This window comes from Colletes latitarsis, chromosome 8 (genome assembly GCF_051014445.1).
Source record: "Colletes latitarsis isolate SP2378_abdomen chromosome 8, iyColLati1, whole genome shotgun sequence".
In the NCBI taxonomy this organism is placed as follows: Eukaryota; Metazoa; Arthropoda; class Insecta; order Hymenoptera; family Colletidae; genus Colletes; species Colletes latitarsis.
The window spans coordinates 30921394-30938979 of record NC_135141.1 but is presented as its reverse complement, the minus strand read 5'-3'; the positions used below and the strand labels follow the sequence as shown (position 1 = coordinate 30938979).

General features: G+C 40.7%; 2 protein-coding genes across 3 annotated transcripts in view; one reads left to right on the top strand and one right to left on the bottom strand.

The window, feature by feature from the left end:
- The window catches only part of Tpst (tyrosylprotein sulfotransferase), a 179548-nt gene extending 164498 nt beyond the window's left edge, over nt 1–15050 (bottom strand). Inside the window, exon 1 of the mRNA XM_076771876.1 lies at nt 14747–15050. The gene's annotated coding sequence lies outside the window, so the exon portion shown is untranslated. The remainder of the gene's footprint in view (nt 1–14746) is intronic.
- Nucleotides 15051–15747: 697 nt separating this feature from the next.
- LOC143345095 (MKRN2 opposite strand protein-like) lies at nt 15748–17103 on the top strand. Of its 2 annotated transcripts, none has more exons than XM_076771879.1 (2): nt 15748–16075; nt 16293–17103. In XM_076771879.1, exon 2 carries the CDS (start codon nt 16300–16302, stop codon nt 16900–16902), a length of 603 nt encoding a protein of 200 aa, XP_076627994.1. In that variant the 5' UTR covers nt 15748–16075; nt 16293–16299; the 3' UTR covers nt 16903–17103. The 2 variants fall into 2 exon arrangements, with proteins under 2 accessions (XP_076627994.1, XP_076627993.1); XM_076771878.1 differs by having other exon boundaries at nt 15753–16075; nt 16158–17103.
- Nucleotides 17104–17586: the final 483 nt, after the last annotated feature.

Sequence of the window (17586 nt, the reverse complement as noted above, 5' to 3'; positions counted from 1 at the left end):
TCGCTTCCAAGATTTACTATCGAACCCGTGGAATCCGATGTTACCAGGATCCCGAGTATAGATCCAACATCGAGTCGCGGATCGACTCCGGAGACTAGCAAATATCGATGTACAGTCTTTCGAATCTTTACAAACTTTCTTCCTTGCATAGTTATAAAGTTCTGTCTGTTCCTTTTATTCGATTGTTCAGTGTGAATTGAACTTTGTCTATCTACTCGGTTTTATTTCATTATTACGGATGTGTCTTTTGTCTCTTTCTACTTTTGCATTATTAATTCGAGTCAGTATGATTGGTTTGACATGTGAAAATGGTAATATCGTGTTGATTCATTATCATATTTGCTTCCATAATATTTCTTAAATTTTGATGATACGAATCGGAGTAAGATTTTTATTCTTGTGTTTGGTACTTGACATTATCTGTGAAATTGTTTTGGCGGTTTTACTAAACACGTAATAACAGAATTTTACCAAATTTCTCTTTCTCTTAATTTTTAAATCAGTAGGACGGTCAGTTTGGGCCACGAAAGTCTATAAAGCGTCCGTGGTCGTATTAAGAATTGTCCAGACGGGTCAATTAAACGTTCCTAGAAGAAGCGTTTAGGAGAAAATACGATTACATGGCGCTGGCACGATCGCGAAACTGAAGACGGAACTGGAAGCTGCCATTACCATACTTCTGGCGCAACGCAACGCTAAATAAGCGAACTCCGTTTCGCCGTTAACTCGTTGGCAGAAACGACGAGCCACACGCATAATGAGCATTATACACCATTGCTCCCCGGTGCCTTGTAGACCTTCCATCCTACGCGGCCCGTAATCCTGTGACGTCCCGTTAAGGACCGTTTCGTGTTACCGACGAACGAGCCACGGTATCCCCGGGGAAACAACAGAACCGTAATTGTACCACAGACAAGGTATACGAGTAGATCTTTCACCCAATGTATTCTTTCCGTCCATTTTTCGGGGGCCATAAAGCCCCACTAATACGTATTGTCTGCATTTTGAAACATTAAAATCCTCCAAATCCAGAAGTTACGATTTTTTAAACACACGCATGAAATTTCAGGGAAACATCTCAATGTATGATCAGACATGATTTTTTCGGTAAGGAATTTTTTTCTCGAAACTGAGTAGGATTTCGAGGGTATGTCTATCCACCAAAAATGATTGTACTTGACCCCTGCAACGGAAAATATTTTTTTTAGCGTGATTTGAAATTTTTTTTTTCCGTCTAAAAATTTCACATCTCGAATTTTTTTCTCGAAAGTCGGTAGGATTTCGAGGGTAGGTCTAATGACCAAAAATGCTTGTAATTGATCCCTGTAACAAAATATAATTTTTTCAGAATGATTTGAAATTTTTTAATAATTTTTTAAAGAAGCCTCAGTCAAGAAATTGATATTCTCGATTTTCGTCTTATTTTGGCCTCTAGAATCCCCCATAAAGTTTTTCCCAGGGGTGACCGAACACCCTGTATACCTCATTTGTGGCTATAGTACTATTACTTGTACTACTTGATCTACAATGAAGACAAAATTATTATTGGTTTTGCAGTAGAAGACCCCCTTAAGAAGCTTTCATTGTCTCAACTAACACACGTAGAAACGCGACACGATTAAAACGCGAAAGCGGATAATAAAGAGGGCGAAAAGATGTCGTTTTCAGGGTCGCCCATCGGGGCTTCGAACGGGGGAGGACGTTGAATCGTCGTTGTAAATTATTTGTTCGTTCCGTGGACTAATAGGCGACCGAAAATTACGCAGCGCGCCGCTCACAAAGCGGCCGCGGTCCATTGTAACGGACAAAGGGAATCGAGATACCGTCGGGCAAGGAGCGAAAATTGGACGCGTTCCAGCGCTTTTTGCGGAACCACCCCTTGTCGCGACTTACATACGTGCGCGCGACAAGCTGCTCTTTATTTTCGACGCTGTCGATACACGTCGGTTTATCGCCGGAAACCGTATGTACGTCCCGTGCGCCAGCGTCTCTCATATTCGGGACAGAATTCGCGAAACAGGGAAACGAAAGATCCTCTGATTTTATATTTTGGAAAATCGTCGAAATTAGGACCGGAGAAAATATTGTTATTACTGTCTGACAAATATCCGTCTCTACCGGTCTCGTTTCTGCGTGGGAGGATGAATCGAGTCGGTGGAAAAACATAGGAAATATGGAGACTCCCACGCTCGGGGGTTAATTTCCTAGTTTTCTTGTTATTCTTCCTTTTTGCTGTTTCAACCTCGCGTGTTTTAACCGCAACGAGATATTTTTCGCCCGAAAATCCCTCCGTTTTTAATCGTCATCGAAGAAATCGACTTGCTTATCGGCAATATAATTAGATAGTATTTGGGTGAGACTATGTGTTAGTAGAACGAATGAACAGTCGTCAGTTGTTTCAGGAGAGAAATCTTGACGGAAATTTTAGTTGTAAAATCTTAAAATTTGATTTTTGTCCCTCGATTTAAAACACCCCCGGAAAATTGGTAAATCGAATTCGATCTGCAGTACCGGATGATAATAGTTAATTATTTGATAAAGGAATTGCATTATTTCTCGTCGAGCTAATGCAGCGGAATTAATCTAATTCTTTACTGGCGCGACGGGTTACGGAGGTCGTATCGTATGATACGAACTTCATATTCTAATAGTAAGTAATAAAATCAAGCTAGTGGTAAGAGCGAATCTAGCTTGGTTTTATTATTTACTATTAAAATTTCAAGTTCGTATTTTATTATTTTATAGTTCGTAGCAATTCGACAATAATCGTTCGAATTGCTACGCCAGTCTGTTTCGATCTCCAGTATCCAGGAAGCTCGTCGATTACTAGCGTTGGAAAAAGGTTTACGATTAACAGGCTGGCCAACTCGTTCGTTCACGGTACACGAGGGGATTTCTCGCGGCATGAAGGGACGAGGGGGTTGAAAAGGGGCGGCTTGGAAGTTCGCGAAAAGGGAGAGATCGTCGTCGAAGAGCGGGGAACACGGGACGTGAGTGCAACTCGTCGTTGTTAAGGGAACGTAAAAGCGAAACATCGTCGTGGAACCTAGGCGAATAGCGAAACGGGACGCGGAGGGAAAACCGACGTCGCGCGAACTCGGGAACGACGGTTCTTTCGCCAGGTTTCGCTTGTATAGCGAGCACGAGTCGATGTTTGTACCCGAGCTACGGTGTATTTCAGAACTGCGGCGCACGGTTACAGCCACTTTGTCGACCGTGTACTTTGGGAAATTTCAACTCGAACGCCTCACGGCCGAGCGGAACGGGTTCGAATTGGCTTCGACGATTCCCAGGAAATTTACCCCCGCGTTCGAAACAATTTTCACCGTTTCGACGCGTCGCGAAGATAACTTTGGGATCGACAGATCGAAGATACGAGTATTTTTCCGTTTCGTAATTCGATTTACAATTTTGTTCGACGACACCCTCGTAAAGTACATGATTTTAGCTATTAAAATGCCTGACAGACTCCAGAGGTGTTTTGAGGATATAATTTTACAGGGAGCTTGTCAAAATTAACACGTTCACTGTCTATGACCTGGACAGTGAACAAGGAACTTCGTATAGGAAAGAATAAAATTCAGGTTTGGATCGAAATGTACCCCCAGAGTCTGTAGTTCGAGATAATTTAGAAACATGGAGGGAATATTAATTTCATTAAACTTTATTAAAGTGTCCTCCGATGAACGATCGTTCGATTAAATAGCGAAATACTATTTTCAGCGACTAAAGTAGTATTCGCTACCGTTAGCAACGCGCTGGACCGATTTCGTCGTATTTGCATGACATCGATAATTTCCTATTTTACGTCCGCATAATTAAATGGAGTATGAAATACAGGGTAGCGTCACGCGTATTAGCTGGCCTATTTAATATACATTTAAGTTGCGCATACCTGAAAGCATGCACTGCATAAAATTCAATTATAATCCGTTGGAAATAGCCGCGTACGTAGAATCGCCGAGCGGGATGAACGCAGGATACAAATGCAAATGGGAATAAACTTTATTATCCAACGTTTTCACACTGGTTGCAGTCTCTCTTCAAGAGAGTACAATGTTACCACAATGAGAGCGAGGGATTAGCTAGATGTGCTTTGTTCTTACATTTATTAGCGTGTTAAATTTCCATGTACAGCTTCCGGATACAGTTTCATCCAGCGATTACTACGTTTCGAACGTCGTTCGACAAACACGATGTACCTTGCCTCGATTTCGATCGTCTTCTTTTCGCAGCGAAATTACGGATATTGCAAGTATCGCGATAAAAAAAAAAAAGCTTCCGTTGCGACGTAAATCGATTTCCAGAGGGCAAACACAAAATCCAAGCAACGATCATGCCGGGACGGGGATCGATAGCGGATGTAGCACAATGATACGCTCGCATAAAGCAAGCATATTAGCACACATCCGCTATCGATCCGCGTTCCGGACGGATCAACGCTCGGGGTTTTGTTTGTCCTCCGAAATTGGTTTGCATCTTACGGATAACGAAAGAGTTTCACCGTGATATCGTCTCCGAACCAGTAATACAAACACACGAAACCATCCCTGCAAACTGAACCTCTGTTTTAATTGAGTGGATTATTAGAACGTAGCTCGTTATTTTTCTTAATTTGGTAAAAATCAATCAATTCTGTTGAGATTTAGAGTCCACTGAAGTTAAAGATCACGTTGTTTATTCATCGTAGAAGAATTTTGAAGTCTGGTTCTCGAAACGAATCGTGAATCTCCACGCTCGAAACGCGTAAAATAAATTTCCCCAGATTGCTACTAGAGGATCCATTCACCGTGCTTCGGAATTTCGGAAAGTAGCGGCCAAAGTTCCGCCAATGTTCGGAATCATGGACTCGATATTCAGTGTCCGATGTGCATCGAGGCGACGGTAAAATTCCGTGCGAGTAAATCGACCGGTCCACGAGTAAGGAACGTGCAACGACACGAAAACATCGAGTCCCACGACCGGCCATTCGAATCAGAAGGCCGTTTCCGGCCTGGGAGCCACGGGAAATTGAAGGCAATTCAGAAGTGGGTGCTTTCGTACGCGCCATGGGTTCGATATGGTCGTTCTTTTCCCTCGAAACGCACGGTTTCCTCCTCGATCGCGAACCACCGTGCAACGAAACCAACCCCCGCCGCCGTTTAATATTTCACGAACATCTTAAGGCGAAGTCGAGGCACGGAGTTACTAAAAATTTATGTAAACGCATAAACTCGTAACAAAGCCAATAAGAACGGCTATGAATTTTCGAACGTCATAAATGATTCCTCGACCCACGGAGCTTCTTCCATTCTCCTCGCGACTTCCAAACTTATCGTACAAATTACCAGCGACTACCAGTTGAAATTAATCCTCCACGATTGTAATTTTCTTTTCGTTTATCGAGAACGTATTTTATCGTTTAGGAATCTTTAATATAGTAGGGTCAGTTGCCCTCATATGGAATACTATATTTATGTATATTTATACATCAATATTGTAAGCAGCCTTTACAGCCTCTAACCTTATTACGTATAATATTAGGTAAAAGATTACCTTGAAAAAATCACGATTCTTTAATGTTGCAATGTTCCATATTAGGGCAACTGACTCTATATTATTCTTTGATGCACGCTGAGGCGTACAGTTTGTAAATAAATATTTTAGACGCTCAGAGACGTAACGATCGGGTCAAACTGTATCACGGTTCCGGAAAATGGTGGAAAACGGAACTAAGCGTGGGCGTAAGTCAGAGAGTCGATCGCGAGTTTTGTGCAGGTCGCGTCCGCGGATACGAATCGCGTTCCAGGGACAAATAGACGCCGGATAGACCAAACCGAGTTAAAAGGGGCATCCACCAGACGGATTCCCCTCAAAAGGGACCGCGATCCAATTACCTCGTTGTCCGCGTTTCTTGCCCGTCTCTTTCCCGCCCACGCGTCGCGTCTCTCTCGGCCGAATATTCGCGTCAGCTCCCGCGGCCAGCTACGCCCCCGCGCGAACGCCACTTCGGATTACCTCGCGCTCGCTAATCCATCGTCACGCTGTTTGAGCTATTATTCAAGCGGTTTTAGTCCACCCAGAATAAATATGCTTCCAAGAACAAGGAAGATTCGATGACTGACGACGCTCGTATCTCATCGGGAGGATCACCTTACAACCTGGAAAAGTCTCTCCGATTTCCAATTGGAAATGTTTCGTTGGATATACCTAGCTAATATCGAGAAATTTATTGCGCCTGGAATATCGAGGGAAACTCAGATGTTCGGATTCACAAATGAAAATATCGAGTTTCCGTGACAAACATTGCGAGAAGTCAAAGGAAGGTATGACTTTTAATTCGCAATAATATCCTATCGTGACGCGAAATACGGCTGCGAGGATATACCTTTGGCTCGGCAATATTTCCGTCGCAAATCACAATATCTCGATGGTTATCTCGAGCAGAGATTTTTAAGAGCTAATAATGCACCGTTTCGCGAGCATATTACGTTCTCCGAAATGCAATATTCTGAAAGCCGATTTAAACAGACAACGAAAGAGTCTTTTTTTTTCTGTTTGTTCCGAGCTTCGCGTACCTTCCGAATGAAACTCCAAAGTACACCGTGAGATTAATCCGTCCAAAGCAGCGGATTTATTTAGAGAAAAAAAAGGCGCGAACGAACTCCCCGAAGAAAAATTCGCACGGTAAAATCACGGTTCGCGTCTTCGAGGCGAGAAAGGAGGTTGTTTAGTTCTTTCCAGAAGCAAATTGCGAACGATACCGTGAACGGTAATAAAATACATATTATCGTTTAGAAACTCGTGATTCAGGGTCTCGATACAGAGCTTCAAGAATTGCAGGGAATCAATTTATTAAGATCTAACGAACCTGATCCGACTGCTCCGGATCCATCAGCAGATTCTTTCGTCCTAGATTTAATACTCAAATAGCTACCACTCAGGGGATTGAACCCATCTGTACGAAAGGCACTTCCTGAAGAGTGCCATCCGAAGTCTCGTTACTCTTTTTCCCCCCTCTTCTCTCGACGACAATATTTCACATCGCGAAACTTGCTCTAATCGACTAAATTGCGTACCCGTTTATTTATATATTTATTCACGTGATTAAATATCCACTAATACAGAAATAAACACAAGTATAGAAGATAGTTACGTAACAAAGATAAACAAAAATACAAAATTGAATGATATGTAGTATGAGACTGACTGTGAATAATTACAAGAAGTAAAGAACGTTTAAATAATAGAATTGAATGATTAAACACATCGATCGAACCACGTGCAGTAGAATGAATAAACGAATAAGGGTTATAAGGAAATAAGAGTAACATTATGAATGCACATCGGCCTGTAACGTTGTACGAAGGATCGGAGGTTTTACGGATCGATCTGACTAGATCGAGGGAGAGAGAATTCGTCGAATCGAAATCGAAATCGGTCGACTGGCGGTTGATATCTGTCCAAAGGTTAATATCACCGAAACTGTGTCACCGGCTATCGCGAAAGTTATTGATAACACTGGAACGGTGGTTACATCAGACTTGTTTACGTCCTGTCCAAGGCGAAAAAGACAGAACGCTAAGCGATTGGAACGGAAGTCGCGGCCGATCGAGCAACATTTCTGGACGAAAACCTGTCCAGGACTTTCGCGTCACGGTTTAATCGAGTGTGGAACGGCGGACTGGTTTCGACGCATCGTGTAATTCGAAGCACGCGAGCACGGTCACGCGAAACTCGTATCCGCGGCTGCAGAGAGATATTAACCGCTTCTACGCGGCGTTCTTTTTTAATATTCCCGCGAAAAACACGCAACATTCGGCAAATAACCTTTTTCCATTGCTTTCCGGTCGTTACGATCGATTTCGTTTACCGATCGGTACACGTTTATCGCGTGCTCAGATTTTTTTCGAGTAAAACCGTAAAAATCCGATATTTAACGGCGTAATCGCGCAAAGAATTTCTCGCCATTTCCCTTCCCACGAGTATTTTCCAAGCACGCGAGCAACAAACACGCGTTTTACGCGCACGACCCATTTAATAATCGCGCGAGCCGACGATTGGTTAATGAGTTTAACAACGACCAGCTTGTTTCGCCCTGGAATAGAGTTCCCCTATTACGAACGAGATCTTTCGTGCAAGCGTGAACACGAAACCGAGGAGCTAGACGTTCCAAGAAATTAAAAGATCGAAGGAATTCGAGAACACCGTAATCTGGACAATTATGATTCCTAATTGAATCTTAAATTCTTTCGAAACTGCGATTCTACTCTTCAGTTTTATCGAGACTTCAAAGTCACTTACGCTGAAGATTTTTATAAACTTGAAGCACGATAGAACTGGTGTTTAATAATTTCTTTCCTCTGAACCAGCTATAAAATTAATTTCCACCCGACAAAGAGATATTGTTGGAGTCTTAATCAGCGAGACTGCGACCTACATAAATCTAACACAGCGTGCAGAGAACGACAAAGTCGCCCGAGAGAATCATGGATGACGTTAGTGAACAAATCGCGTCACGCTTATAAGCGTACTTGCTCTAATTGGCCGAAATTGCGATAATCTGTCGCGAGAAAACGTATCTAGCTTTCGTAGAATCGAATACACGCACGTTAAAAGCTTCGACTCCGAGTCGTAAGGATAAAACGAGTTTTGTAATAGATTTTTTAAAAGAAATCTCGATCGATCCAGGCGCGTATAGCTCCCATCCTTCGAGCGCCGAGACGAATATTCTAGTCACGGCTCGCGTTTCAAATATGCGAGAATTCCTACACTTTCGTAGTCGTGGACTATGAAAATATTATGTTTAGGAATTTTTTGCGCGAAAAATCGCGATCTCTTCAAGTATTCTGCGAGGCAAAACAGAGAAAAGGGCGTGTCTTCGTTTTTGTGCGCGGACAATCGTACGTTGACGTACGAAAGAGACGAAACGGAAGCAAATCCAGCTGGTTGGAACGTTCCAGGGCCGTTCAAATAGGGGAATTTCAATGGCCGTAGGAACGGTTCCGGGTAATCGGAACGGGCGATGATTTTAATTGAAATTTCGATAGTCGAATGAACATTCCGGGATTGAAAAGGCAATTAAGATCGAAGCGGCGATATATCGGTGCCTGTGACGCAAATTCGTAATCGAACTCGGTTTTGCACGGTCTGTGTTCGATCTGGTGAAATAGAGATTGGTCCTTCGTGCGAGCGATTCGCCAAAGAAAACACCGCGATCGCGCGAGCTCGATCAAGCCCGAAACGTCCGATTTTCGCGCGAACCGATACGAACACTGAACAAACTCGATAATAAAAAAAAAGAAGAGAATGGTAACTTTTAAAAAATAAACCATTTCTAACAGTTCAAACGTGCTTTTTGCGTCGAATACTTTGCTTCCTTGTCGGAATGTAGAAATAACGGAGGTTCCGAGTGGAACGGGACGTTTATTATGTTTTTAAAGACTCGAACGCGAAAACCTTTGTCTCGTATTTTATGGACGCTGCAAAACCATCGATGCTATCGTTAACGGAGACGCTGATCCGTTCTTTGGCCGCGGAGGACATTTAAATGCCCTTTGCATCCTCTGGAAAAGGACGTTTAAATGTCCCCTGGCAGGCCTTTTAAATCAAGCGAGCTCTAAGTGCGGGAAATTTCATTAGTTTTTGAAACGCGAACGCGCCGTACGAACCGTTAATTCCCACCTTTCGGTGTCAAGGTGGAATTAAATTAACAAGAATCAAAGGGAACGGTGGCTAGGAAACAATACCTCGAAGCATGTTTAGCGGGCAGGAATATTTTTGTTTTAAATTTTATTCACGCGAGAAGTTACAACTAACCAGAATAATGAAATCTCGTGAAATCGTGAAAAGAGTAGGCGCGTAAAAGGTGCATAATAGAAGAGCGAGAAGCAGCAACCGATAAAATAGCGTAAATAATAAATGGCCTCAATAACGCATCGCGCTGTAAATGGAGCACGAGATCCATTGTTTCATACGAACATTCTCTTTAATTATTTACTATTAGAAAGTATTTTCCTTTCCTTAATATACGTGTTTGATTTAATACTCCCCTGTTCTACGGAAAATTATTAAATAATTCCATGTACCAAATCCATCGAACCCAGGTATATTAACCCATAAGTGGACCCGACTAAATTGTTTTACTTAATTTTATTTTACAAATTGATGAGCGAAAATCAACTTTACAGGATGAAGGATTACATACAGGGTGTTCGGCCAACCCTGAGAAAAATTTTAATGGGAGATTTTAGAGGCCAAAATAAGACGAAAATCGAGAATATCAATTTCTTGACTGAGGCTTCTTTAAAAAATTATTAAAAAGTTTCGAATCATTCTGAAAAAATTATATTTTGTTACAGGGATCAATTACAAGCATTTTTGGTCATTAGACCTACCCTCGAAATCCTACCCACTTTCGAGAAAAAAATTCGAGTAGGTATTGAAATTTTTAGACGAAATTAAAAAATTTCAAATCAAACTAAAAAAATTATATTTAGTTACAGGGGACAATTACAAGCATTTTTGGTCATTAGACCTACCCTCGAAATCCTACCCACTTTCGAGAAAAAAATTCGAGTAGGTATTGAAATTTTTAGACGAAATTAAAAAATTTCAAATCATACTAAAAAAATTATATTTAGTTACAGGGGTCAATTACAAGCATTTTTGGTGAATAGACATACCTCTGAATTTCTACCCAGTTTCGAGAAAAAAATTCGAGAAGATGTGAAATTTTTCGACGAAATTAAAAAATTTCAAATCATACTAAAAAAATTATATTTAGTTACAGGGGTCAATTACAAGCATTTTTGGTGAATAGACATATCCCTGAATTCCTACCCACTTTCGAGAAAAAAATTCGAGAAGATGTGAAATTTTTCGACGAAATTAACAAATTTCAAATCATACTAAAAAAATATATTTAGTTACAGGGGTCAATTACAAGCATTTTTGGTGAATAGACATACCCCTGAATTCCTACCCACTTTCGAGAAAAAAATTCTTTACCGAAAATATACTGTGTGGCCGGAAATGTTTCTATAACTTTTTAACGAAGCCTCGATCAACAAATTGGTATTCTTGATTTTCGTCTTATTTTGGCCTCTGGAATCTCCCATTAAAATTGTTCCCATGGTTGGCCGAACGTCCTGTATAATAATTATTAGTTTAAACTTGCGTACGCGATTTATGTGAATTTTTTGTCTATTCCACTACAAACATAAATGGCCAATATCGTTGCAAGTCGACGCACGACTTACCCAGTAAAATAAACGGCTATAGATCCTATTAGAAGCGACAGTAGTCGTTACAAAGTTGGCTAAAACACTGGACGGGCAGAATTTTTCAAGCTTGTGTCGCTATTGGAGGTCGTGTAACCACCCCCTAGCGTGCTCTTCCTGATTTATGGACAAGCTCGTCGACCGCGGCGGGTGTATCGCGTTCAAATATCGGAAATCGGTTCATTGTGCGCAGTCGGAAACGCGTTGATGATTCGAAATGCGGGCGGCGGGCTCGCCGGACGCATTATTTACGATATAATTATTTACGAAAAACGAACCGCGGCACCGATTTCCCAGCGACAAACGCGACCGCAACGACGTTCTTGAAATACGACGCTTTCCATCGCGCGGTCGACGCCTAATTGGACACGACGCGGTCCAATAAAAAAATATACGAACCATCCAAGTTTCAAACGCGATGACGTGTGAAAATACCAACGACTGGCACGCGAACACAGCGATTCTTCCGAGATATTTCCTGAATCAAATCCCCACTAAAGTTCGAAAGATGGAAAGTTCCCTCGACTTTGAAAGAACCTTAATCTGGCAAATGTTTTAATTAATATCGCGTTTCCCCGAACCGATCCACGTAGATAAATAAAACGATAAACGAAATCGGAAGCTCGTAGCGTGAAATACGCTCGTGATCGAGGAGCGTTCTCGAATCGTTGCTCTGATAATCAAACGAAATCGGAAATTCCACGCGAACGATCGAAACGTTCGTTTAACATCAACTAAAAATATTACGAACGCGAAAGTAAAAGATGCAACGATAGTTGAAGATCGTTAAAAGATTCTACGTTCGGAATTTGTGTTTCTGTAAGAAAGTCGTTCGGAATTCTCGTTGCAATATGCGGGAACACGTGCGTTACAAAATAAGGCACGAGTTCCGAGGAGTTAATCTCTCTTCGCTTAACCTGCTTTTCTCGCTCGCTGTTTCCTTTTGTGGGACAAAATTTCATCGTAAATTGCACGGTATTTTTCCACCTTTCGACGCGCGTCGCGTTTATGGGCGTCGCGAGCAACAATCGCAAACCGGGGACGCCAAAATCGGAAGGATCGAGATTTTTCCATAAATAAGCGTCGAGTATCATTGACAATAAACTTGAGGAAAAAGCAACGTATCGATCGAAAAGACGCTAAATACCTAAATATGCTTCGAATAAATCGTTGGAAACGGCGAAACACGTTACTCGAGGATCTCTATCTTCCACGACGCGTTATCAACGCATTAAAAATGCAACGTCCAAGGTTTTTGGTCTCACCGACGTGACGCTCTTCGTATTTCGATTACCATAGCATTTTTAATAATTTTTATTTCTGTACAAGGTAACGTTTAATTCTTGATCATTTTCGTCGACCCAAAATAAATAATTAGCAAACTATTAGTCGGTGCATAGTCTGTACGATGAGTCCACTTGGTAATTGTTGTCTCTAATTCGCTCGTTAGGCGAAGGAGTAAGTTTCGAGGGACCAGTCGTTGGAAACGAGAGACAATGATATTTAAACGAAGCGTGCGGAATTTCCATAAAGTTACGCGGCGAAAATCGTCGCAGAAGCGACGGGGGTTAAATATTTTTGCGCGCGAAGCAGCGAAAAATTTGTCGCTGGAAATAATTGCGGATTCACGAGTGCCGCCGCGTTGCGTTTATTCTTTTTCTTTTTCTCTTTTTCTGGTCGTAAGTATCCGGGCTTTTTATTACGGTCAACAAACAACGTCCCTTTCGCGACTACGCCATCATTAAAACGTCGATAACAAAAGGGTGAATGTACCGGACGCGAAAACATCCGCGTTACAAAAAAAAAGAAAAATATTGCTCGAAATATTTGAGATACCGGTGTTTGAAAAGTATAGAAACAAGAGAACAGTGTAAATAAATAGGTTAACCGGGATATTGTTGCGAGAGTTAAATTGTACAGCGAGTATGGAAAACGTGGGAAAGCAACCGGAAAATCCTGTTCGAGTTGATAACTGTGCAGCTAGTACTATACAACAACACTAATTGCATACACTGGACGTGACATCATGAATGATAACTGGTTTCACTCTGTTTCATTAACCGTTCGATTAAAAAATTACAAATTAACGCTGGTTCGAACGAAAATGAAAATAAAAAAATAATTATCCTTCCATCGCAGAGTACATTATTTTCTAAGTAAAAGATCTATGAAATTGGAACGAGCCCATTCCTTTCGAATGTGTTATTGAACCTCAGCGTCGACGGGAGAAACAGGAAATGCTCTTTATTCGTCGTGGCGTGAAATATTGACAGCCCAAATACATCGATGGAAAACTACAAGAAAAATACATTAGTGGAAAAAGTAATCGGAATTATTCATGAATAGGGATTCGTGAATAACAGTTTCAATTAGTTTTAAATTGTTAATTATACTACTAATTAACAGGGTCCTGTATACGTAATATATAAACGTTTACACATTTATTTACGGTTAATGTTGATTGCGCGATCTCTCTCGAATCTACAATGGGTAATTGCGATTCGTATGTTTCAATGCTCCTGATCCATATGAATTTCTCTTTCTTCCCACAGAATATTTTTATTACTCCTCGATTATATTACTCGTTGCATAACCATTAACGAGTATATTTTTAATACGCGTGTAAATTTATTTTTGTATTTCTACACGCGATCCTAACCTATCAACCGTCAAACCTAACCTAAAGACCGTCAATTTGTCTTCCTTATTATAGCCAGTTCAACTACCAAGAACGTTCGATATCCTCTGCGGTTTGTTGGCGCATTAGGAATGCACAGACGATGCCCTCCTGACCTTTACGTAGGCGGTTTTAAGGAAACAACGCCGAGCGTCCGCGATGCTTTTAAAGAGGAAGATCCTCGACGAGCCAATATCATACGTGGAACGCTGTTTCTGCGACAGCTGTGACCTTGAACGTGCATCGCGCGCGCGACAGCCATAGAAACGAGACAAATCTCGCGGAGGAAAGCTAAAAATACAGCATGAGCACCACTGGATTGTACACCGATGATTTAAGGACGCGTTCCGTTAACTGCGTACGTACGTATTAGGAGAATGTCTATCGTGGGATGAGACCCGCCACTCCCACGAATCCCACGACTGAAAAACACACAGCCTAGCGTCTACGCGACATAACCTATCGTCCTACTACGTTTGGCGATACGCTGCGTTCGTACGCGAACGACCAAGTTACGCGACGCAGATTAAATGCACGCGTAGCTGGCCACGGTTAGTCTTTAAAATCACACAATTGCGATCGTGCAAGACGAGGTGCACGCGACTGGTACGCGTGGTATGGTCATTGACGCATCAGGTGTCAGTCACCTCCAAAGAGTACGCGAGTCTCACGTGTGCGCCTTATACATCGATCCTCGAGAGCGATCTCGAAGCACGTGCCTGCGGTTCCAGCGATTTTACGCGATTTCGTTTTTTCACGGTGCTCGGCGTGCACGCGTACACCGTGGAACGTGGAACGAAACACTCACCCAGTTTTTTCGCGTCGGACGCCCCGGTAACTGATTCCCGCTGCTCTTCCCTCGTCGTCTTCGATCTCGCCTGGTCCGTCCTCTTTACCTTTCACTGTTTCGCAACGTGTCAGCGGTGGAATCGGTCGGATAGCACGTCCCGGGGCAGTCACTTGTCACGAGTGCCAGGCATCGAGAATCACTACGATGAAAATCACCAAGGCGAGGAGAAACGTCGGTTACGCGTACCGGTACGAACACACTTCGAAACGCGGCACGGACACGACTGCTCCACACTGCACCATGGATCAGCTGCTACTATCGCAGCGCTGCCGCGCGATACGGCACGCGTGCGAACTAAATGGTGGGGGAAGGACGGGAACAAGATAGCCAAGCATAACTATTGGTAGCGATGGGAATAATACGATATTTATCAATAACGTTCGAGCAATTCGAAACCAAAGTATCGAATATATTCACTTGGCATGAATCAATTGGAAAATTGCCCGTCATATACCATGATATATTTATTATAATACTACGTTGTTATTGATCAATATCGTATACGACCGAACAGACACCGAAACAACCGAAAGTCTATGAACAATGAGAAACTAAATCTAATCGATACGAAACGAATTGCGATACAAACACATATAAAATATAATAGAAAAATGCTTGCCGGAAGTTGTTTGCAACTGCTCATTTCGTGTAAATTAGATTTCGTTTCTTTCGATACCTACTCGGTATTACATTAACTAATTAATACGTATCGATGCTTTCGTACTAACTAATGGTTCAATTTACGAACGAGATCATGATCGAAAACCGCGAATGTCCTTCGATCGAAAGGCAAAAATCAACAAATATCGATGCTCGAGAAACCGCGAAATTTTTATGAGATTTGGACCCAATAATGTAGAAATGTAGAATAGTACTTACGTTACAGTAGTTATTTTCTGTTTTTTCTTGATTTGCAGCTAGTAAAATCGATTCCAAGTTTGCACGTTACCGATGGTCCATTGCGATATATTCTGTAATTAAACAAATTGATTATTGCATCGTAAGCTTCCATATCATTGTTATATGCAGAAAAATTCCTACTCTAAATTACCCTGAATAATCGAAAATAGTTATGATCGTAAGAAATATCAACAAACAGTTATATACCGACATTTCTTGATGCACGAAACTGTATAGAAAATGCACGCTTGATGGCTACTTATTTAACATGCGAATGACATTTGCTTTAATAATTTAAAGATTAATTGTTGAAAAACGAAATTAGTACATATAAAAAATTGTACGTATATTTATTTTACAAAGCAACTGTAACGTATATTTATATAGGTAAGCATATTTGAGTTAATTTCTACATTATTAACATCAGTTATGCATCAATAATCGATTAATGGCATTATTTTGTTTGTAGCTCTTATCACTTTACTCGTCTGAACATTAATGCGAAAAAATTAACTGAAGTTTACTCCGTTACTTCACTCAACATAACCTCAAATTTTCGAGAAACATGTTATTCGTTGTACAGTACCATTAAAATTTTTCAAAGACAGATTATGTCTCGTGATCCTGGAATAATATGTTTCCGACACTGTTGCAACAAAACCATATTTTGCAAAAGTGTTCCAGAGATATGTCCAATTTGTAGATTGTGTATTGTAAATTATAATGTAGAACCATTCCTTATTCCCTACCCATATACAAATGCAGCATACCAGCCAGCTTCTATAATTGTTAGACCATCCCAAGGCAATTTCCTAAACGAGTACTCTATTCTGGATGACTTGCACATAGGAATAACAAATTCCAAAGGAATGGTTTTCGAGTACGATAAACAAGGTGTAATAATAAATGATTATTCCAAATGGACAGATTGTATTGCGTTAAAGATAACTCCTATATCTTGGGATAATCACTGGGACGAAACATTGCAAGCATTATTGAAAGATAATAAATGGAAATCTGACAATTATGACAAAGCTACGATGAATTGTTTTAATTTTGTCATAGAGTTTATAAATAACTTGAAATATATGAATGCAATGTTTACAAGTAAAGAGAACATATGCGACAAATTGTTACTGTCAAAGATTCAAGAAGCTGTTAAATATAATTCTGTATTTAAAAACTTAAAAACTAATGATTATTTCATTACATAAGGAATCTTTTCATTTTTAAATTTATGTTTATGCATTTCTTACATTTCCTATCTTTTCCTTCCCCGAAAACATCAAAAATGTATTTTGTACGTTTGTATTTATACATTATTGCACAAAATTCAAAAGTTATATTTATTTTTGTTCACCTGATCCAACTCCTTCACTTACATAGTACGCTTCTACGTTATTCTTGAAACGTAATCATAAGTGTTTAATATGTAAGAGTTAAATCCCTGAATTGATAATCTATTTGTAGAAAGAAATTATTCTTACGTATTTTGAATGTAAGCAGTTGATCGAGTAAAGAAAATTGTGTAAGTGGGGCCCTCTATGGAAAAAGCCCCCATATAAAAAGATAGTTCCACATGGGTCACTAGATAACGCCACTTCCTGGGTTGTAGTAATAACCAACAAAACTTTATTAAAACTCAAATCAATATTTGTTAATTGCTCGGAAGCTATGCAAGGAATTAATACAAACGGTTACTGAGGGAACAAAAGATATAGGTTTTAAAATGAACGTTCACTGTGCCGACACAGGTGTTCCATGATTCGAAACTTTCTTTTATTTTTGAATAAAGATCAAAAACATTTCCATTACCAACAACTACTAACGATTTTACTAAGGCCTTTCACCCAATGTATTTTTTCGGCCCATTTTTGCTCTAAAGATCACCGTTATCC